At 34.6% G+C, this 21,678-nt stretch overlaps 2 protein-coding genes across 2 annotated transcripts in view; one reads left to right on the forward strand and one right to left on the reverse strand.

Moving 5' to 3' along the window:
• The window catches only part of LOC100177182 (syntaxin-binding protein 5-like), a 17,242-nt gene extending 9,336 nt beyond the window's left edge, over positions 1-7,906 (forward strand). Inside the window, 16 exon segments of the mRNA XM_002127773.3 lie at positions 157-365; positions 1,313-1,453; positions 1,964-2,040; positions 2,278-2,400; positions 2,935-3,071; positions 3,378-3,440; positions 3,744-3,878; positions 4,183-4,284; positions 4,538-4,660; positions 5,048-5,157; positions 5,258-5,341; positions 5,652-5,806; positions 6,137-6,272; positions 6,743-6,875; positions 7,059-7,276; positions 7,553-7,906. Coding sequence (XP_002127809.3) covers positions 157-365; positions 1,313-1,453; positions 1,964-2,040; positions 2,278-2,400; positions 2,935-3,071; positions 3,378-3,440; positions 3,744-3,878; positions 4,183-4,284; positions 4,538-4,660; positions 5,048-5,157; positions 5,258-5,341; positions 5,652-5,806; positions 6,137-6,272; positions 6,743-6,875; positions 7,059-7,276; positions 7,553-7,594 — 1,988 coding nt within the window. The 3' untranslated portion in view covers positions 7,595-7,906.
• Positions 7,516-21,558, reverse strand: LOC100181831 (androglobin). The gene is made up of 38 exons (XM_002124539.4): positions 21,416-21,558; positions 21,066-21,174; positions 20,715-20,834; positions 20,328-20,417; positions 19,948-20,027; positions 19,678-19,798; positions 19,248-19,387; positions 18,967-19,056; positions 18,779-18,862; positions 18,545-18,636; positions 18,184-18,276; positions 17,869-17,984; positions 17,369-17,546; positions 16,911-17,070; positions 16,781-16,836; positions 16,523-16,596; positions 16,158-16,243; positions 15,597-15,804; positions 15,220-15,373; positions 14,842-14,955; positions 14,442-14,590; positions 13,968-14,135; positions 13,624-13,750; positions 13,048-13,273; positions 12,556-12,690; positions 12,174-12,330; positions 11,712-11,899; positions 11,283-11,364; positions 11,131-11,224; positions 10,724-10,836; positions 10,400-10,471; positions 10,028-10,148; positions 9,692-9,852; positions 9,260-9,418; positions 8,984-9,038; positions 8,664-8,769; positions 8,179-8,371; positions 7,516-7,879 (listed from the first exon to the last, which is right to left on the reverse strand). Exons 1-38 carry the CDS (start codon positions 21,439-21,441, stop codon positions 7,712-7,714), a joined length of 4,665 nt encoding a protein of 1,554 aa, XP_002124575.1. The 5' UTR covers positions 21,442-21,558; the 3' UTR covers positions 7,516-7,711.
• Positions 21,559-21,678: the final 120 nt, after the last annotated feature.

The raw sequence follows: 21,678 nt of genomic DNA on the forward strand, positions 1-21,678 counted from the left end.
TATTAAGAGTTAATAAGGATTGCCAGCAATAAATTCGGTATTTCTGCCTAAGTATACTGACCTATGACCATTTTAATTTACTGGCATATGCCAAAAATTTACCACCTAGACAAAAATGTTTGAATAGCCCTTTAATAATATTCCATGGTATACCAGGTAACTTAAAGCCTATCTACAAACTCCGGACCTACAAGATCTTCCATCGCTCCTCCAGGGAGTCCTCCACCACTGAAGAGGAGGACGAGGCATACAGGATCACCAACATTGCTCTTTGCCCTCACACACGAACACTGGTGACGGCTAACATCAGTTCAACGCTCATTATATACAAACTTCACTCTTCAGAGATACACACAGAAATCTGCGTAAGTAATAACTATATATATAACTTTGAACATGTTAATTTAACCTTTTTATAGTGCATAGACGTCCAACGCTAAACTGAGTGTCATTTTATTACCGTTTATTTTAGTAGATTGGACATTTATCAGGTTTATAACACTCCAGATATCACATACTATTAGCAGCCCGTTTTAATGAACAGTTTTGTTTAATTTTATAACCAGCACTTGAAATGCAATTATTTTTCAGCGTATGTTTTATTTCGACTGTAATTATTTAATAAGCAAAACTGTTTTGAGATTTGGTCATATTACTCTTCTAGTTCCACCCTTTATTACATGATTATTTTTTACATAATTTTTCATCAAATCTTGGCGTGCCCTGCTACGCTGCAGGACCTCACCCACATAAATAGAGATAACTCTTTTTGTGCAGAAATATTTTTAATGTTACAGCTGTTACTACTTTGAACTTCCCTAGTTTTTATTCACACTTTAAAGTCTGCATCGTACCAACGTCCCTCTGTTTTTCTCTTAATTCCATGAATTATGAAAGAAATTGATTTAATGACTGAAATTTTACAAGATCGACATCCCGGTTGCTTCTGTGTAAAACTACAAATTTATAAAAAGCAAGAATTCGATGTTGTCAAGCTAGTTTTGAACCTCACTACACAGATAGGCTAATGTTAAGGAAACATAGGTGATGTCATTTTATTTTTTTAAAGGTCAAACTAATTAACAACAAAGAAAAGGGAACTAGCAATTAAACGGCAGTCAATAAAACAGGCTACGGGTAAAAACTAATTTGGAAAAAAATGTCAAATAAAAAGTTCAACCAATAAATTGTCACTTGTGCTAACATTTAACTTTAAAAACAATATTTTCAAATATAATTTTTTTTACTGGATTTATGTGTGGTAAAAAATCATAAAATGTAATCTTTAACTTTACACTTCACTTTTCGACAGACGCTGTCAATCAATGTGATGGATGAGATTGGCATGTTGGTACCTCCTGCTCCCGACCACAACCATGTATCTAACTTGGTTGGATTGCATGGAGAAGCATCCAGTAATGAAGACTTGACACAAACTAGCTCTTATTATACGGTAAGAAAATGTTGTTACATTCCCTGATATAGTCTTGCTGGGTGGCAGATACACCATGTTTTGTAAAAATATACCATGGTTTTAGAAATATACCATGTTTTTAGAAATACACCATGTTTTTAGAAATACACCATGTTTTTAGAAATACACCATGTTTTTAGAAATACAACATGTTTTATACCAGATAAACTGCTGAAAGATTATTCACATTATGCCAGATATCAGGCGCAACAAAATCAATGTTGTTACAAATCTAACATTCATATTTTTTTCCAATTTTCCACCACTTTTGTTTTTGTCAGTAATTTTCCTATTGATGTTTTTTCATAATTTTTTGGTTTTTAAGATGCTTTTACTATAAAGTTATATTTGTTTGTTCATTTCTGGTGTTTATTTAGATGCCATTATTTTTAAGTATAATTGATTACCAAATTTTCCGCAATTTTTACTTGCTCGAACATAGCTCATTATTTATTATTATGCAAATTGATTATCCAAAATAATCAGCAGGTAACAGCACCTAGCGCTACAACGACAACCACTACTGCTGAAAATGAAAACCATGTTGTTCAAAAGTCACGACTCAGGTTAGTTAAGCTTAATTACATGTTCATTTTATTTAATGTGTTATGACAAAAGTTTTTGATTTGTTTTAAGGCATTTAAAAATCATTTTATTTACATTTAAACTATTAAACTACAATTATACCACTAATGTTAGTCAAATACTCAACATAATTATTATTTTTTTTATTTTTTAACATTTTTGTTACTATCCAATGCTTTTTTAACCAAACAACTATTAAACCCCCACCTTTTATTCAGATCTAAAAGTGGAAACTTCCGACAAAGTCCTGGTTTTCAATCTGATTTCATTTGTATGTTCACCGATGATGGTACAATATCTCCTATCTCTATATTCATATCTTTAAGCACTTCAAATAATCTGTAAGTTAATAGCAGCAGTGCATAAATACATTGTATAAATACATATAAAACATATCAATTGTATAGTAGGGTGGGGGAAGATGGGACACCTTTAGTACATCATATCCAGAGATCCTGATATAGTTTTATATTTCTTTGAATTCTTTGTTTACCACTAAATGGGACAAGAAAATAGAGTTAAAAAGTGTCCCATCCCCCCCATCCTACTGTATATACAATTGTATTAATACATATCACTTGTATACTATAAATACATATAATTATATTAATACATATAAATACTCGGTTAAATGTTAGACAATATATAAATTTTCTTTTTCAATTTAAAAGCATTATTTTTTTAGCCAAGAAAACTACTCTAAACGAGTATTGCCGTATGGAATATAAAAACGTGGAATAATAAAATTACCATTTTACACAAAGGGAGCCAAATCATATGTTACATTATGCCTGGTAGCAAGAGCAGTGAAATAAAATCTACACAGTTTTTCACAACAAGTGTTCTAATGCTTAAATATCATATTTTCTTTGCAGTATTTCAATTGGTACAATAGCATCACTTTCTGTGATAGATATAACACAGAAGACTTGCTTATTTAATATGAACACAAACAACATATTAATGTCTATTGATGGGAAAATGCATTCTTCATCTAAACTCAAGTTACAAGGTGAACAGGCTTGCTTTGGAAAATCTAATTCTGTCCTATGTTTAACCATAACAAGTTTTTGGAAATCATAAACAAACATGAAAGTGTATTAACAATAAATTAGGTTTAAGTTACTGAAGGCTTATGCAAGCGTATGTAATTACACCAATCATTAAAGTATATATATTGGTCACACTGAATGTTTGGGGTAATGTGCCAATCCCAAGGTACACTGCTGTACACCACTGTAAGGCCTCATCCATATATATATATACCATGTAATCTTCACCATCTAATGTATATATAATACCATCATCTTTATTCCAGGTTTAACTGACACCTCTCCTTCTGCACTTTCAACTGACCACAGTTTCTCTAAATCACAGTTAGGTTGGTCCCAGTTATCCTACTGTGTTTTATAACATACTTGTTTTAATGAAAATTTGTCTTCAACATTATAAAACCTTTTTCATGCTGGTGCATTCTGTATAATTCAAAGGAAATACTTCAAGTAGCAACATCCATGGTCCCTGCCATGTGAGCTTACCCATATAGCATAAAAATATATAATTTCTCCAAACTAAAATGTCTCTTAACACCGAAATTTCACTACTTTAGCCCCATGTGTCTAACACACACTGAAAATCTTATCATTTTCATTTTATTCCATTCAAACAACTTTAAACGGAATAGAAAAAGAAGATTCGTTGAATTCTGATAGCGCCCCGTCAGCAATGCCGAGTAAAAGTAAGCGTTACATCAAAATATCGAAGAAAAATACTTCGCTGAGTTTGGAGAAATCTATTGGAAGCATGGAGAGTTCAGATGGTGAGAATTTACTGTTTTTTTTTTCTTCATTTCTACAGGTTTTCGGAAAGTTTTGCATAAAGCCTATCCATTGGTTAAATAGTGTTTATAATATGTTTTGTATGCTTAACCAAAAGAGATATTAACTTGACATAGCATTGGCTTGCGACTCTTTGGAAAAACTGTTTTATAATTCCAATGAAGCAACTCTAATTTACACAAACCAATAAATTCCACATTCCACCAAACTTATTTTGTGATCATTGGAATTTTTTATTTCTGCTATATTTTTAATGTTATAACTTGTCCCTATCTTCCCTGGCAGACCATATGTTAAGCAGAGCATCAAGCTCAACGGAATCCGACCACGGCCGATCTAATGAAGCCGTCACTTATCTTTGCTTCTCATGCACTAACATCAAGAAACGTAAGTTCATGTTTTAACAAATTATTCTTTTTTAAGCTATTGAGGAATTTTTACTGTTTTGGGTAAATTTTTAAACCCAAGTTAATATTTTTTCATTTTTTATTGGAAAAATTTACAGTTTTAATATGCAACAAAATTATTTAAATTATCTATCCATTTTTACAAAGTTAACTTTTTTCAAATTTTGTTTGTAAATAACTCCCTTCACTGGTACCTGAACCCCAACCCCTACTAACAATACCTCACCCTGCAGACAGCAACACCACGGTCCCATGTATGTGGGTGGGAACCCAAAGTGGATGTTTATTCAGCATAATATTCAATCAATCCAATCACGAAAATCGAGCTTCAAATCGTGTCACAAGCTCTCTAAGTGGTAGGTTCTATATCATTAGTTAAAAACCCTCTATTTTAAACAACTAATATGTGTTCTGTTAATTCTGCTACCAGGTATAATGTTAATATTCCTTTAACGGCTTATCTGATACAAATCGTAGTATATTTCCAACGTTCTTTCGCAATCCTACAAGATTCGTGCCATTTTTCCAGCATTTTAATATGTTATTACCTGTTTAATTGATGCAGTACCTAAAGTTTACTTATCGTTATGTATACCAAGCCTATCCACTTAGATAGAGTATCATACCTATTTCAGGGGGAGGGCTGCATACTGTAAATACCCATGTTAGTTGCCTATGTTCAACCATTGTGCAAAACATTACGACATGGTATTCAACCCTGTGCTGTAAAACCTTTATTTCAGGTACCTTATTACAGTTGCATGGTGCTTTAGTGTCTTGTTTATTTATCAACTCAACTGGACAAGTCGTTACTGACCATATGTATACATGGACACCACAAACATCTGTTGAGGTATTTTTCTTTAAAGTTTAAATTTTCTCTCATGAATGTAGCAAACATATATATGTCACTCAAGCTTCCACCTACAATTAGTTAACGATACATTTTCCAGGAAAAAGATCATGTGACTGATCATGATGGTGAAATATCACGTGATATTCATTTCATGATGGTAACATCGGAACGACAAGTTAAGGTAGTATTTCGTTACAGATTTTTATTCTATCCTGTTCCTACCTTACACCCTATCCCAGTGTGATGGGGAACCAAGGCACAAACCCTATGCCCCCTGCTGAGGCTCGCCATGATACCTCACTAATATAGAATGCATTGTTTATTATGCACCTATTAACAACAGTAATAAACTTTTTTTTTCCTTTTCTTTTTATACACCGAGCGTGCTGTATTCATGTGATAAATTATTTAAAAAATATTATATCGTAAAAATAAAACTTATTAAACATTTTTATTGTCTTTTTAATCATATCTTGTTGTTTTTTGTTCAGATTTTTACTCTCCCAAGTTTATCATGCGTTCATGTGTTTGAACTTCCCATTGAATGCGGACAGTTCATTCATTCTTCTGTTGATACTTTAATTAACGGAACATGTGCTGCTGGTTACACCTCTAGTGGTCATATTGTGGTGCTAGGACTGCCCAGGTAATGGGAAAAAATTGTTACAGGAAAAGCCAATACAAAAAGATTTATATCGGCATACTGTAGTGCCAAACACATATATCTTAGTATGGACATAATTGGCAATACAGTATACCAATATTATATTTGATACAGTTTATATTGCTGAAGAAACGTTTTATCCAATGTTTTTATCATTTTATTATAAGCTGTTTCATTTACTGGTGCTCTTAGATCACATTTAAACATCTTTACCTACATACACATTTTTAATTTTCTTTAACATGCCAAAAATTTTTAAAAAATAAAAAAAAAGTTTTTTTTTAGTTTAATTTTAAAATATATTTTTTTCAGTTTAAATTTGCTTCTTAATGTGCCATACCTGCCTCCCAATGATGACAGGATAGCTCATACATTCTCTTTCACAAGTGATGGGCAAGCAATGTTTCTGCCAAACCCAACTGAGTTACAACGTATCGCTTATTATGTGGTAAGCTGGTAATAACAAATTGCCAATATTATATTTTCTTCTATTATTTCTGCTACCAGGCATAATGTAAAAAATCTTTTAGCGGCTCTGGTATAAAGAATGTACGAAACGTGAGGAAATACACAAATATTTTATACCACTAAAAGATTATTCACACTATTATGTTGATGTTTAGTAAGTTTCTGGCGGTATTGCATTGCGGTGACGCACCTAGGGCAACACTATGCATAAAACAGTATAAAGCTCACTTTTTATAGCATACACTGTACTTGTATCATCAAACCAATGTCCACAGTCCAATTGTTATTAGTAGTGCATCACAGTAATATATCCAATGGTTTTTTTTAAGCTGTGATAGGTGACTCGTAAGAAAATAACATATCTGATTGGATTACATATCATTCACCTTACATACTTGTATGGGGCTCTTAACATAGCACTTATCATTGGGTATTTACTTTAAATTTCAGGGAATTCATGAGAATGTTCAGGAGATGGTTGGTCACTTGTTTGTACCTTGTGAAGATATAGAAAAACCAACTACCGGGTTTTTTAAAGGATTGTTTGGTGGAGGTTATACAAGCATTGATCGTGAAAATTTATGTGAGTTTTTTGTTGTGTGAAGCCTGGCATTGGTTCTAAAACACAGTGAGCATGTGGTGTTTAAATTTACCAGAGTGTCTAATGTAAAACACAATGGTATAACTTTACAGTAAGCATAAAGAGTACTGATAAACCATTGAAGATAATCGCCCAATATAAAACAATTTTTTCTACACATTTTAGTTGGCGAAGGTGTCAATGGCAAAACGAAAGCCATAGCAAAATACATCCCAGGGACCGGTGGTTCTAGTTTTGAAGGTTTCCGACACGGTAATGTAGGTTCTGAGTTCCACCAACTTAAGAACAAGGTTTTGGAGCGAGGGCAAAGACTTGGTGAACTTGAGGAAAAGTCACAGAAACTTGTAGATTCTGCAAGCAGGTTTGCAGCTGTTTCTAATGAGGTGAGACCAATTTGTTTCTGATTTTTTTTTAGTGTTTTTGTTTGTACTTTGGTTCTTGCATTTTAACTTGTCCAACCCAGTGGTATAGGTCATTCAAGTAAAGTCACCAAGATAAATAATTATTAACAGTAATAAAGCAACTGTGTGTGGTGTATAAGGGTACTTGTGCAACTGTGCTATGTTGAAACTATATGGATTTGTATTAATAGCCTAATATTAGGCTTTTGCGAATAATAAAATTTTCATTTAAATAAATATCTATCTTTATTTGTATAGGTCATGCACAAGTACAAAAACAAGAGGTGGTATCAGATGTAACCGACAATAGTTTCTTCACAAATCATATAAACACATGCACTGTACAACAAGGCTGAAAAAGAGCGTAAAAATGAACTACTGTGTCTGTACATCCTTTATTTTATGTCGTTCCGAATTTTATTTCTTTTTTCCTGCACTTTTTCGTTTGCCGTCTGGGCTGGGGGGGAGAGAGGCGGCAGCGATTTCATTTAACTCTTCTTCTTTTGCTCTCTTCTCATCAAGTAAGTGCTGCCGGTAATCCTCTCTTGGCTGCAACAAACGTGCTCTGCTTTTATCCAACTGTTCCTGGAATAAACATTATAGATCAGTGTTTTTTTTGCTGTTTATTTTCCACAAACAAGCAGTACAGTGAAAATAATAAGAAGTACTCATATAAAATTGTTCTGTCTTCATGAAAAAAAAGTTCTATCTTCATGTAAAAAGTGAGTATCCTTTAACGTAAGCTGCACAAAACTGTTTTCTAAACTGTTTTTTTTGCAGGTGAAAGCGACAGTGAAACATAATAGGCAAGGTTTTATAACTTGTCCCTTTATATTTCACACATATGACATTTATCCATAAGAAGCACCAAAACCTCACCACACCTGCATTTCATGACAAGCCTCTATCTGCTGCTCCTTTGATCGTAATCTGAAATTCCGATTTTCGTCCCGGAAAGCGAGTGACCTCTTTCTCGCTTCCTGGTGGCGACGAATCTGCTCGCTCAATTTCAAATTCTGTTTCTCCTCCAGTTTGAGTTTGTCGAAATATTTTCTTGATGAAGTTGAATCTTTTGGTCTAAAATTTTTGGATTTTTAACCAAAGTCCTAAACTCTCTTGTGTTCAGAAATCAGAACGTTTTAACTTCAAGGTTTTGTCTCAGATTATTCCGATAGAAACTGCACATACTTTGTTAAAAAAGTCTATTGAAGAAGCCAAAACTAACAACCACTGGTTTGCTTTATTTTGCAACTAGACCAGTTTGAACTTAATTTTGCCTCGAAACAAGATGGCACTAGTATACACCACCACCGTGGGACCAACAAGTTTGTAGCGGTCAAAAATGTTTATCCAAATATTTTTGTTTTACCTGTAAAAGCTAGAGATGTCCACAATTGGATTCTTGGGAGGTGGAAGAGGAGGGGGAACTTCTATTGGTTCTCCATCTTCATTTACTTCTGCATTCTCCTCAGGAGCTGGAGAAATAATGATGTTTACTTGGAAAGATTCCCAAAAGTATAGATTAATGTAACTTATTTATCCTTCCGTGGCAGGGCAATGACAGGGTTTATACAGTGTTTTGTTTCGTGAAGAATGGTCGGAAAACACTGTTATTATAACATGGGGGTTTGGTTTTATACACCTTGTGCTTACTTCAGAGTTGCCACTTATATATTTGCGGGTAATTACCTGGTGGCTCTTGTGGTTTCAGCTTGCTTAGGTATGATAGACGTGATTGCATTGCCTGAAACAAATTACATTAATTAGTTCCATCTATAAAGATGCAGGGATATTTAAACTTAGTGTGATCTGTTCCCATACTGTGATACTCTAACACCCAACCTTGTGGTGTTCTCATAGTTATTGACAGCAGTACCAGTTGAACTACAGAACCTAAGTGCTCTCATAGCGACAAGGAGACTTGAACCATTGACCTTCTAATGTTGCAAACCACTACCAATTTACCTTCACTGCTCTCCCAGGTTCAGCAGCCTCCCAAGCCAACTTCATCGCACGAATCTCCTCTTGTCGTTGATTATCGCGCTTCAATGTCACCTCTTCTGCTTGTTCTTGGTTGCTGACAAACCGGAGAGCCCAGAAAGCTTGTGTTCCATCATAGGTGTTCTGTATAAGAAAAACGCCGTATGTAAATTCAGAGTTCTATGTTCATAGACGCCAAGATAGGCAGGCCTACCCTGAAATGTTCTGTACTGCATTATTCAATAAATATTACAACTAACAAATTAGATGTAATTCATAGACTTACTATCCTTGCCTCCCCTGCATTGTAGGTAATGAGTCAACTCTGGCCATAAACTCAGGTCTTAACTTGTCACAGGAATCTTAAATGTTTTATCCCCATTAAAGGCAGTAATTTTATAAGATTTCTATATCTACCTGAGATGGAGGGCGCGAATCTTTATCTGGAATCTTTTTATCTTTTCCTCCTTTATCTGATCCCTTGCCTCCCTTCTTGGACTTTTCAGCAGCAGGTTTGCTTCCTCCTCCTGATTGACGATCTGTTCCTTTGTTTCCCGATGTAGGACGATCTTTCGGGACTGAAAGAGCATGAAAGTTAGCTTTTGTGAAAAATCCTAAACTGACCAAGGCAAGCGACTTTTACAGCCTGCTGTTAAATTTGACAAATATTTTAAAATGTTTACAGACCCTTGGTGGATATTTTAAGTTGTGTGTAAAATACTGAACAAGTTTTTTCATGGTTAATGTACAAACCTGAAAAAGCCTTCAATTCTTCCTTTTCCTGATCACGAAGTTTTTGTACAAAACCAAGCTGGGTTTCAGACAGTGGCCAACTATTGTGTTCAACCAATGCTTGTATGGTGTAGTGATGTTTCTGCAATAATTAGGTCAACTCTTTACCTCTAAAGGACAATTATTTAGTTATCTTGGGCAGTTGAAGATTTTATACCATGAGTGTGTTGATAAACACTGTACATGGTGCTTGTCTGTATTTTTGCAGAATAATTTTATTGTGACCTGTGCTTTGGGGCTTTGGGCAGCTTATTAGTGAGCACAAAAGCACCAACTGTTCCCAAACTTCAAATTATAAACAAAATAACATAAATTATTAACAAGTAAACCTACAATAGTTGGATCTTCAAATATTTCGGGTTTCATAACTTGTGGCTTTAACTCAACTTCTTTACGAACATCTTTCTACAAAAAAGCAATTAGAAGAGTGAATTTGTGGTGGATGTGTGTTTTGAATGATTCTATATTTCTATTTAAATGACAGACAGATGATTAGGTAAATCATGTATCTCACAGAATAAAATTCGTCAGACTTGATTTTTGTTAGGAAAGCATTTCAAAAAACTTGATCCTGATGTTTTGTACAATTATAAAAGTATATAGTTTCAAGGTTCTAATCCTTGCAATCTAGTCCAAGTCTGAATAAAATTAATTTACTGGTGAATGTTTTCCATCTTTGCTTTTTGCTGAACCTCCCCTCTTTTTGTCTGAAACTTGAACATTCTGTTTGCTTGCTTGTGGCAACTTGTTCAACAAAGGTTCTTGGATAACTGTGTAAAATGTTACATTTAGTAGAAATAGTAGGATATGATATTCTAAGCTAAAGGTCATAAGAATTGACACTACTTAAATTCCGTCATCAAACGCTTATGTAACTCTGATACATACTTAAAAGACAACTATAAACATGCTAAACTTAAATCAAAGGTGGGTTGTATAAAGCTCAATGGTTGTGTAACAGTTGAATTAAATCACTTTTTGCAATCTATGTTTTTAATATTGGTGATATTTAACAACATGCCATGCCAGACAACCAATGTTACAAGAACTTCTATGCCACATACCTTCAACCACATTGTTGGTGATGAAATAAAACGCCGGTATCACGCAATGTCCCTTCCCACTCACTGATATAACTTCCTCTTCATTGTCCAAGACCTTCACAGAAGTTTCACAAATTAGGTTGGTTGCAATCTAGGAAAAATAAGTAAAATACCTGAAGCTTGATGTAGACATCTGGTTTTGAAGTCTCCAGTTGAACACTTCCAATGTGATTTGCTGATACTTCCATGTGGTATCTTTAAATAATTGGAATTATTCTATCTGTAGTTTAATATTAGGTGTCCAAACCAAATGCTAATTTCTTGCAGAGCATGACTAACCAGTTTGACAATCCAATGTTGACCACTGGGTTGAACCAATTATTTAAGTGTCTTGTGTAAAAACACATACACCGACAATAACAGCACCCCTAAAATGGTTTTGTAACAAAGCAAGTACTCTAACAACTGTGACATTCAATCTCAAGCTTTTTTAGGGAGAACAAATTGTGCTTTTTATAAGGATGTTAACACACACAACAACTTTAGTTATTATGGCCTTCCATATCTGTATTCTTATTATTATAACTACACTAGTAAACCACCTTAGAAGGATATTCAGTTTGTTTGGTATGTAGTAATCCCTTATTTCTTTCACATTGAACTGGCTGTTGATCTGCCCAGAGAATGGAGATGGAAGTGGCTTTCTGGATCCGATAAGTTTCATTCTCCATTTCCCTGTTGTTAGTGGAAGATCCAAGGTACGGGCCTCGACCATGAAGGTATAACCTCGCTATATGGATGTAACAATACATAGTAAGTGTATTGAAAGTATGGTGTTGTATTTAACATTGGGCATTTGCCATATAACGCAGCATAAACTACCACAGAAAGCTATCTTGATGCCGCTAATGATTAGCAGGAATGATTGTATAACTTATTTATTCTTGTGTGGTGGAACACTGACCGCTGTAATAACACACATCTGTTTTATTCACCTCGTGCCCTCTTATGAGTTATGGAATATGCTAGGTAAGTGAAGTGAACTTGTTAATAACTGCACCAACCTTATTCTTCCTATAAACATGAGGTTCTACTTTCTGGAAAACTCTCTTGATCTCGCTGCCAGTATCGTTGTCCACAATGCGCAAAACGCATGTAGGCACCGCTGGTATGAACAACTTTGGCACGCAGAGCACATCACTTTCAACGTAAAACACTTCTCTGTAAAAATAACAATTTTATCAAATGATTTTTTGTTTATATTTTACACCACCACAGATATCTAAACTTTAAAGAGAAGATACAATGACTCTTGTTACTACAACACATGAATAGTAGAAACATAATTATAAGTTTCATATTTGAAAATAAAGGAAATGCCGAACTTCCTGCTTACATATTTTTATAGAAGAAATATTAAAGTTTTTGTTAGTGTTGTTAACTTGCCTGAATACGACAAACCATGTTTTGGCTGGTTGGTCAGGATAAGTTCCTTGGTAATCAGCCAGACAAATCCTGTTCCATTCATCGTCATTAAACGAATAATTCTTCATTATTTCACTGTTTTCATCCATCATTGACCTTCATGTTTCAAACACAATATGTATATTACTATATTGACTTAAAGGATCATATGCTTGGTGTCTGTTGATAACATTGATGTCTTCAATTGAACTCATGACACATCATTATGTTCATGCTCCTCATGCTTTTGTTAAAGGTATACGATCTTCTTTTGACAAGATACACATAGCGTGTTTATATAACATTTTCAATGTTGAGTTATAACTTGGGAGTATTCTAACACACACAAGTACCGGACATGTATGATGTGTTTATACAGATCACTATTAAGTTACATTACAATGTCTTCTTACTCACCATGATGTATGATACAGCTTTCCCTACAACACAAAATCTTTTTGATTGATGACTTACCTCAACAAAGATAAGCCTTGAGCTTGTATATCAGCCAGCATTCCTGTCCATATAATGGTTAACCCTTCTTTGACCGATGTGTGCTCCTCTGAAGTATCATCTTTGTGTCCTCTTCTTATTCTTCTCACATATAATGACTTCCAGTGCTTCTGGAGGGTGGTGACCGCATCCTCTTCCAATGGGGAGGCAGATTTGCTCTTCCATACTTCCGGGACTTCAGGAGAAGCTGGAAAAGAGAATGTTTACTCGTGCATCCTTCTGCACTATGATGAGGATATGTTTATACCTTCTTATACACCAAATAACATAGTGTGTTCAGGCACCTCATACACACTATGCGCGATAGTGCTGATATGTATATACCTTCTTATACACCAGACACAAAGTGTATTTAGACACCTCCTGGTCAATCCTATAACATATGTACCCTTTTACAAACCTTAGTATTAATACACCTATGTGGGCAAGGTATCAGGGCAAACACATTGGAGGAGCGTTTCTACACATGGAGCATGCTAAAGAGATATGGCTGTCTTTTTATACACAGGTGGTGCAAAAATGAGGCACCTTATTTACCTTTAGCATCGCCTTGCAGTGAGTCAAACTCACAGTCCAGTGTAAAGCATCGAAACACAAAGTCAAGGTCTGGAATTTTGTTTTCAGAAACGCTAGAGAATGTTTGGTAGAGAGCTGATTTCCAAGCCTGAAACAAAGAAAAAGCTTTGTATGGCATTGTTTTTGTATCTGTTTACTGGTGCTGGGAAGATCCTGTCTGTATAAATGAACTGTGTAAACTACTGAGTTGTATATGTGTAACATTACCAATGCTAACAGTTCACAGCATTATGTGTTAGCTTTATTATAAATTCAACTATATTTCTTTCATCACACATGTCGTAAAACTGAGTTCTTATATATACCTTGTAATGCTCTTTAAGTTGCTTCGTATTCTTAGCAGTATACGGCATATGAGCATTATGGAGCTCTTGTCTTGCTTTTAACCAATTCTCAGTGTTTCCAAAACTTTCAATGCATTTTCCAAGAGCGGTCATTATATTATCAGCAACTGCCACAAACCTACAACTCTCCTGTGAAAAGTGTGAACAAATATTACAAACATGTTTGGCATAAGTTTGTGTGTTTCTTAATCTTGGAGCTGAGAGCCCTTAAGATAATCTTCTGTAAGCTTACAGGGGCATATTTATGATAAACTTACATTTTAAAATAAACAGATTAAATTTATTTTGTCTCTTTGGTCATGATAACAAGATTTAGTAATGTTAAAGTATAACAAACAGTGTTTGAATTAGAAATTTGTGGATTTGTTACACTTCAACGACATAAATAATACCCGCTATTGTTAAATTCTGGTCCCTAAAATACCCGAAACTTACATTTTGTAATGGCACCATCACTGTTTCTTCATCTCCGTATGTAAACTTGGTATTGGAACACACAGTAAGGTGAAATCCAAGCGGAGAATTGAATGTAAGTTGTAAAACATGTCTTCCTGGTGGTAGAGACACACAAGCTGCTTTTGTTCCTAAGAAACAATGTGAACAAAACTGTTAAACTATCTTTGTAACCATGGGTTGTTTGATACATATGGTGCTTGAATTGAGTGGAAGAATATTTTGGGTACAAATTGTTTCAACACAAAATGGATTCAAAAATGTTATTCCCATATGTTTACAATTCCAACGCCATGATAGCCTGGGAAATTGGAGATTCTTTAGCTTAGGCTTACAGACAACTTTTCCACCACATTCAACTTAATAGGATCCTAATTCTAACCTGTTGTGCGGATCCTGATAACTGGTTGTCCTTTGATCAGAGTCTTCCAAGAATAAGGTTCAGCAACTAACAAACCTGAGTTGCAACTCTGGTTATCCTGCTTCACACTTGGCGCTGAAAGTAAATCAAGCAGTGAACTATCAGACATTAGAACATGCTTAGTCATAAAGTTATACTTAGGTAGTATCGACCAGTTCATGGCACTACATTATTACATTACAAACATTAACCTTTTCTAATACGACTATAACATATAAATTTAAACGGAAATTACTGGCAAAAAGTTTTTATAGAAACATGTATTTATGGTCAGAACTGATGTATACTGTCAGAGTTGCTGACGAATACATTTTTGGTATATAAACACAATGTATTTACCATCAGAAGCATCAGCTATCGACTCGCGATCTGACATTCTTTTCTCTTCAAGTCCTGCCCATCTTGGCAATACAGAGTAGTTGATTATCAGTTGTATCTGTTTTAAACTATCCACAAACAGAAAACTTGGTACTCTGTCTTCAATAGGGTAACCCTGTAGTTGAAACACATGCTTAGAAATTGATTTGAGAAACGGTAGAATGTTGGTAGGCTTAAAGCGCTTCGGTTTTATCAAACAAAATTGTTTTGGTTACCAAAAGTAAAAAGCAGAGTTGTGTTTTGTGAATGTAAGAAAACCAAACTTATGTAAAAATATGACCACAACTGACTTTAAATGCTTAATAAAGCTATGCTTGTTCATACACCCACCCACCCACCTCATAAGACTTGGGTGTTATGGCACTTGGCAACCCAGATTTTAAAACATTTGTGTTTGATGAAGCTTGAGTGAGCTGGGCTGAGCCTTTCTTGCTGCTACTACCCCCAGTGTTGGCTCCAGCGCCAGCATTAAGTGCTGCTGGTTTGAGTTCAGTCACAGTGTGGTTGTATGTGTATGTTGATGTCTTGTGGAAGATTGTTAGATCTCTGGATGTAATTGAAGCTGGTTTTAAATGTGATGTGGGCATAAAAGGCTGGGGCCAAATCTGGCCAAAATTCAAGGTCTTTGACTAGGACCTCACCAACATGAAATAGAAAATGATATGAAAAATATTTTTCTGTAGTTAGTAGCAAAAAAGAATGACATTCCTATGGATATTGTTAAGTTTAAAGCATCGCACATTATTATCATTTTTATTCTTGTGCAACAAGAAAATATTGGAAATAACAATACATGTGTTTAATTATTACTCTATGTCTTCACAAGCATTTCTGTAATTTCATGGCCATTACTAAGGTTGGTTGTACTGTTTCATCAACAAGTTAGAACAATCACCCACTTAAAGCATTGACAAAAGTCGTAGAAATGAATCCAAGTACTTTGTTCTGCTACAGGCTTCGCTGGTTGGTCAGTAGATTCATTACCCTGAGATGTAAAAGGAACTATAATAAGACAGATATTGAACACTGGAAGTATGTTGCTCCAATACAATATTTATTATGGCAATGTCTATCTTTTATACTTTGACTAGAGACATGAGAAATGGAGTTATGAAGTATCTGCAGAACTATCAAGACAACCAGAAGTCTACTCAGCTGCAGAACTTAATTTTCTTCTTACAAGAAGAAAATATAGATAATTTCCCAACCCACGGTATTCAACCAATAGTATATTTCCTAATGCACATCGCAAAACCATTCTTACCTCAGACATTTGATCTTCTGCATTGCCTTCAACATTTTCCGGTGAATTTACGTTTGATTTATTCTCTGTACCATCTGTACAAACATATATAACTATGGTTTTAATAGTGGATTGAAAAATAGCTTAGAATTAAAACACAATACAGTTTAGAATTAAAACACAATGATCTTAATTGCGTATGTGCACTTGCTTTATAAATTCATGCCCACTTAGGGTTTCTAATATATTAGTTCGTCGAAATATTGACAAAAACCTTACCTTCTCTTGGAGAAGCAGATTCTGACTCACCATTGTGCATGGAGTTTTGAGAAAACCTTGGTAATAGAATAGATTGTAAAACTGCACCATTACTTATTCTATTGACAGTTATTTCGACACTTTTTCTCACCTTATATTTTTGCCTCTTTCATTGATCTCTGTGAGTGGGGAAGACACTCTTGAATGTGGACGAGATGTTGTAGTATCTACTGGTAAAGGACGGATAGTGTGGCCTAAGAGTGCTGTAGATATGTTGAGCCACATTTCTGGATCCGGGGCTTTTTCCTTTGCTACAAAACAGAAGGCGACAGTTTTTACACTGTATTGGGATAATTAAACGAAGCCCAACCAAACACAACAGATTAAAAAAAAACGACAAACACAGATAAGTTATAGTGTTTACACTGTATACGGATAATTGACCAACAGTTCACTAAAATAGCTTGCTGTAGGACCCCACTTATATAGAACAGAATACATATTTAAATTTGTCAACATTTAGCGTCACAGTATGCATTGTGATACTTCTTCTTCAAGGTTTAAGTTAAACGAAATAGTTTCCATTTCAAATTCTCCTAATCCTCTTACGTTTTGGTTGGTCATGTGGCGTCACAAATGTTTTCTTTGGTCGGATAAGTTTCCACTTTGGGATGGGAACTTCAGGTGGTGTCGCTACTAATGGACAAGATCGACTTTGTTTTACATACACTGAGTGGGAATGAAGATACGACAAACCAACTTTTCTCAGTTTTTGGCTTATGTCCGCCTGTAAGAATATATTTTAATCTTAGATATTAGCAGTGGGCACGAATATCTTACTGGTTTGGTGTATTTGTGTATATGAAGAAATCTTATACTTGAAAGTGAGCATGAGGTGTAAGGATACATCGTAGGTGTATTATGTATAAGAATGCAACAATGTTATAACCCCTCAGTGAGCATAAGGTGTAGGAATACACCATGTATATCAAGACACACAAAAACTCCACAATGAGCATTTTCGGGTATAAATACACCATGTGTGTCTGGTATATACGGCACTTGACTACAAACCACAGAATATTCCATAAACACCAATTCACACTAACCATCTGTCGTAGCTCAGTAAGTGAGGTGGGTGAATCACATGAAGAGTTAAACGAAGCAAACACAACCATCTCTGGGGTTTTAGCAACAGATGGATCATCTTCCATGGCAGATTTGGCTGAAATGTAATGCAATAGTATTGGTGTAAATGGTATTTAACAACAACATACAAATATTTTACTTGTTTCTTTGGTATAGCGAGGAAAAATATATATTTACATTAATGTACAAGAATGAGAACTTGGAAACGGATAAGCACAGTTAAATATTCGTTTCCATACAAATAGAGTTTAAAATCTTGATAGGCCTTTTCTTACCAGCAGAATTAGCAGAGATTGGTCTACCAGAATGAGAACCAGATTTGCTTTTTTCCTTGTCATCTCTCTTTTTTCCTTCTCTCGATTTTGAATCTAGTTTGAAAAGAAAAAGGTTTTCCTAAATCTGATTCCCATGATATAATAACAATAATAATGACTTTATTCGTCTCTTCGATTACGGTAGCGAAGACTTAGAAATATTTTAAACGAAAAGACAGGATATAGCGACAAAACAACAGTTGTTGTTGTTGTTGTGTTGCTGTAAAACACGCTTACAGTCAAAAACATATTTACATTTAGTTGGAAGAAAATAAGCGTGGTCGCTACACCTATATAGAGTGGTGGGCATTATTTAACTCACCTTTGCCACTTCCTTTCTCCTTATGACTTGCACTGTTGGTTGGTGCAGGCACATTCTCTCTCTTGGAACTTGCAGATGAAGTTTTATTTTCACTGAAAAATACACAAGTTATTCAGTTCGTTCTGTGAGAATATGATACATTACAGCCAGTACATGTTTTATCTGTAACGCCTGTTTTCCATTAACTGAGGCAATGAATACACTATATGGTTAAACATAAATTTAGTTACTTACTCTTCTGCAGGATTGGTTTCTGGCAACGTCCATTGGGGTAAACTCTGCTTTAAAAATTCCCAGATATTTTCTGAAGGACTCTGTCTACAGAAAAAAAAAACACCCTTATCACAAACAGCATCTATATGTTTTAAAGGATTTTTATAAACTTTTTACACTACATATCACAACATAAAGCCATCACTTACTTTATAGGAATGACTTCAGGTATCCAGCCTGTCAGTGCATGTATCACATAGAAATCTCCAATTTCTGAAGCATCATTATTGCAGACATAACTGAAATAAGATTTACTTGTGTTGGAATATATTTGACTGTGATTAAGAGTCAGAACTTGGCAAGATAGCTATGATTTCTCTTCATTATATTTATCCTTGAATATTGTATAAAGGTTTATTACATCAAACCATGTTTTATTTTGGACCACACATATCAATCATGTGTTTATTGTCATATGTTTCTCACTTACTCAATAGCAGCAATCTTCACAAGTGCTTTAGTGAGAAGCAGTGGCCACAGCTCATGGTTGGATGTTGTGATTGGTAGAAGCAGTTGGTCGTTCGCATCAAATGGCATCTGGTCATCAACCACTATCTTCCTCCAATGTCCCTAAAAATGTTGTGTAATGGTAAATTCCTTTATAAATCATAAATTAAATGGGGCGCACAAATGTCTTATCTCTTTTGCTAACTCTTTTAACCCAGTAATGGTCATTCCCAAAACTGACCCTTTGGTTTTTTTAGATAAGGTCTTACATGGAATCTTGTCAGGGAAATGCAATTTAGACCAGAGTTGGCCCAATGCCCATCTAGCTAACAAAATGTAGAGAACATATTATATAGTACTATCTTATTACAAATACAAAAATCTCTATACTTATGTGCAAAGAAGACACTTACCATCCAAAATAGACGAACCACATACTTCCCATATTGATTATAAAGTGGAATGTGACCTTTGGTTGCTTTACATAGAGAGTAAATATGTTCCCAAGGACTCCACCCTGGATCACCATCAACACTGTATACAGAAAACGTGATAACACTAAAATATATACCATGAGATTTTTTTTTAAATGCAAACAATTATGCCAGTGCCAAGATTTGAACTAAGTATGCAAGAGTTTTTATATCATTCCTACATTTGGTTTTAGGTTTGTAGCAGTTTACCTTGAATGGTGACTGTCAGGAACATTGTTGTTGTTCATCTCCCAAAGAGCTGTAACTTGTGTTATGATGGATCGCATCAGCTGCATATTTTAAAGCACTGTTGTTGTTCTACCGTTTTATAACATAGATGGTTTATTGTGAACTGCATCTAGTGTTGTGAACTTAACCAAATACGTGTACACTCTTTACATGCAGCTGTGTACTTTGAACCCGGTACCTTTGTGTTATAAAAAGTATTGCACAGCAAGTCTGTATAGTTAATGTGCTAGCCTTGTAACCAGCAGTCTTTCCAAGTGATGATAAATAAGCCACATTCATTCATTTGCAATATGTTACATTTGGCTTTCCACCAAACTTACAAATGTCATTATTATATTTACCTGGCTATGGCAGATATGTTCATTGTATTGAAGAAGATTAAACTCGGATTCATTTTCAACAACAACAGGAATCTTACCCAGCATGAAATCCTAAATATAATTGAAACTATAAAGATGTTTGCAATTATGCATCTTCTTCATACTATTACTATATAATGTTGTAAAACAATGTCACTTTCTATACTACATTCAAAGTTTCATTAAAAAATGTTCATTGTTTCTAAATTTACCGGTTGAGTAAAAATTGTATCAGGACACCTGTGTCATGGCTTCTAAAGTTGCTTATTTAAGAATACACAATTGAAATTCATTCACGGTAGCAAACTAAACATGTTCACAAACACATTGAATTTGGGACCCGCTGTTATAATGCATCATAAATATTACCTGTGGTCGTTTCCAATTTTCTACAGCAAGGGAGGTTGGCAAATCTAATCTTCCTTCTGGATCTTCAAAGAATTGTAAACTTGGACTTTTTCCTTTCTCCTTACCCTTTGTAACTCCCTCCTTAAAAATAAATCTTTATCATCAAATATATTTATTTGCTGTTATGTATTGTGATTTAAACTTTTAGTATAACTGGGTCTTGTTTAATATTAATATTAAGTTTAGTTTAGTTGTTTTTGTATAGGCCAATTGATATTATTCAGACATTGATAAAAAACATAACATAACTTTGCTAAGAATTGATGAGGTTTTTGGGTAATTTAGTTAGTTATAAAGTTAAACATATCTAACCCATTTCTCTGCATTGATATCACTTTCTAAGAACTCTGGCCATATTGGAAAATTTCTTGGTTTCCCTTTGCTGTCCACAGAAGCCACACTTCCCACCAAGGAAGCAGCTCTGTAAAACATGTAACTTGTTTATCCTTGCGTTACAGGACAGAACAATCATTATAGCACTGGTTTCTATTTTATACCCTACTCCTTGTGCTTGCTTATAAGTTATCACATATTTAACTTTGTGGTGATTATGTTTTCGTGATTTTTTCATTTTTATGTGTGATAATTTATATAAGAGAGCACTCAGCACTGTAGGGCTGGAGTAAGACATGTGATTCCGTTTACCACAATCATATACGCACCTCTTTGCTCTTGCTTGACTTTCCATAGAATATTGTTGTGGAGACTGTCACTCTAGTGGGTCGTTACATTAAACTTATATTTGTAAACTACTAAAGGCATAAATCCAACACTTTTGTATTCTGTTTTTTGTCTAATAAAACAAGAATTACTAACCAAAATGTCTTATCAATTGGTCGAAAATCAGAGTATTAAATTATTGGTGTTGTTATTTTGCCAAAATTTGGTTTAATAATCACTTAATTTAACCAAACTGGTCAAAAGA

This window comes from Ciona intestinalis, chromosome 12, assembly GCF_000224145.3.
Source record: "Ciona intestinalis chromosome 12, KH, whole genome shotgun sequence".
In the NCBI taxonomy this organism is placed as follows: Eukaryota; Metazoa; Chordata; class Ascidiacea; order Phlebobranchia; family Cionidae; genus Ciona; species Ciona intestinalis.

Bases quoted from the DNA above. Each gene is read 5' to 3' on its own strand.
- LOC100181831 (XM_002124539.4), bottom strand. From the start codon at position 21,441: ATGGAAAGTCAAGCAAGAGCAAAGAG. The intron at 16,837-16,910 runs GTGAGAAAAAGT...TCTATTACCAAG, and splicing joins GAAAGAGGCAAAAATATAAG to GTTTTCTCAAAACTCCATGC. The intron at 8,372-8,663 runs GTAAAACAAAAA...CAAAAATTTTAG, and splicing joins GACATCTCTAGCTTTTACAG to ACCAAAAGATTCAACTTCAT.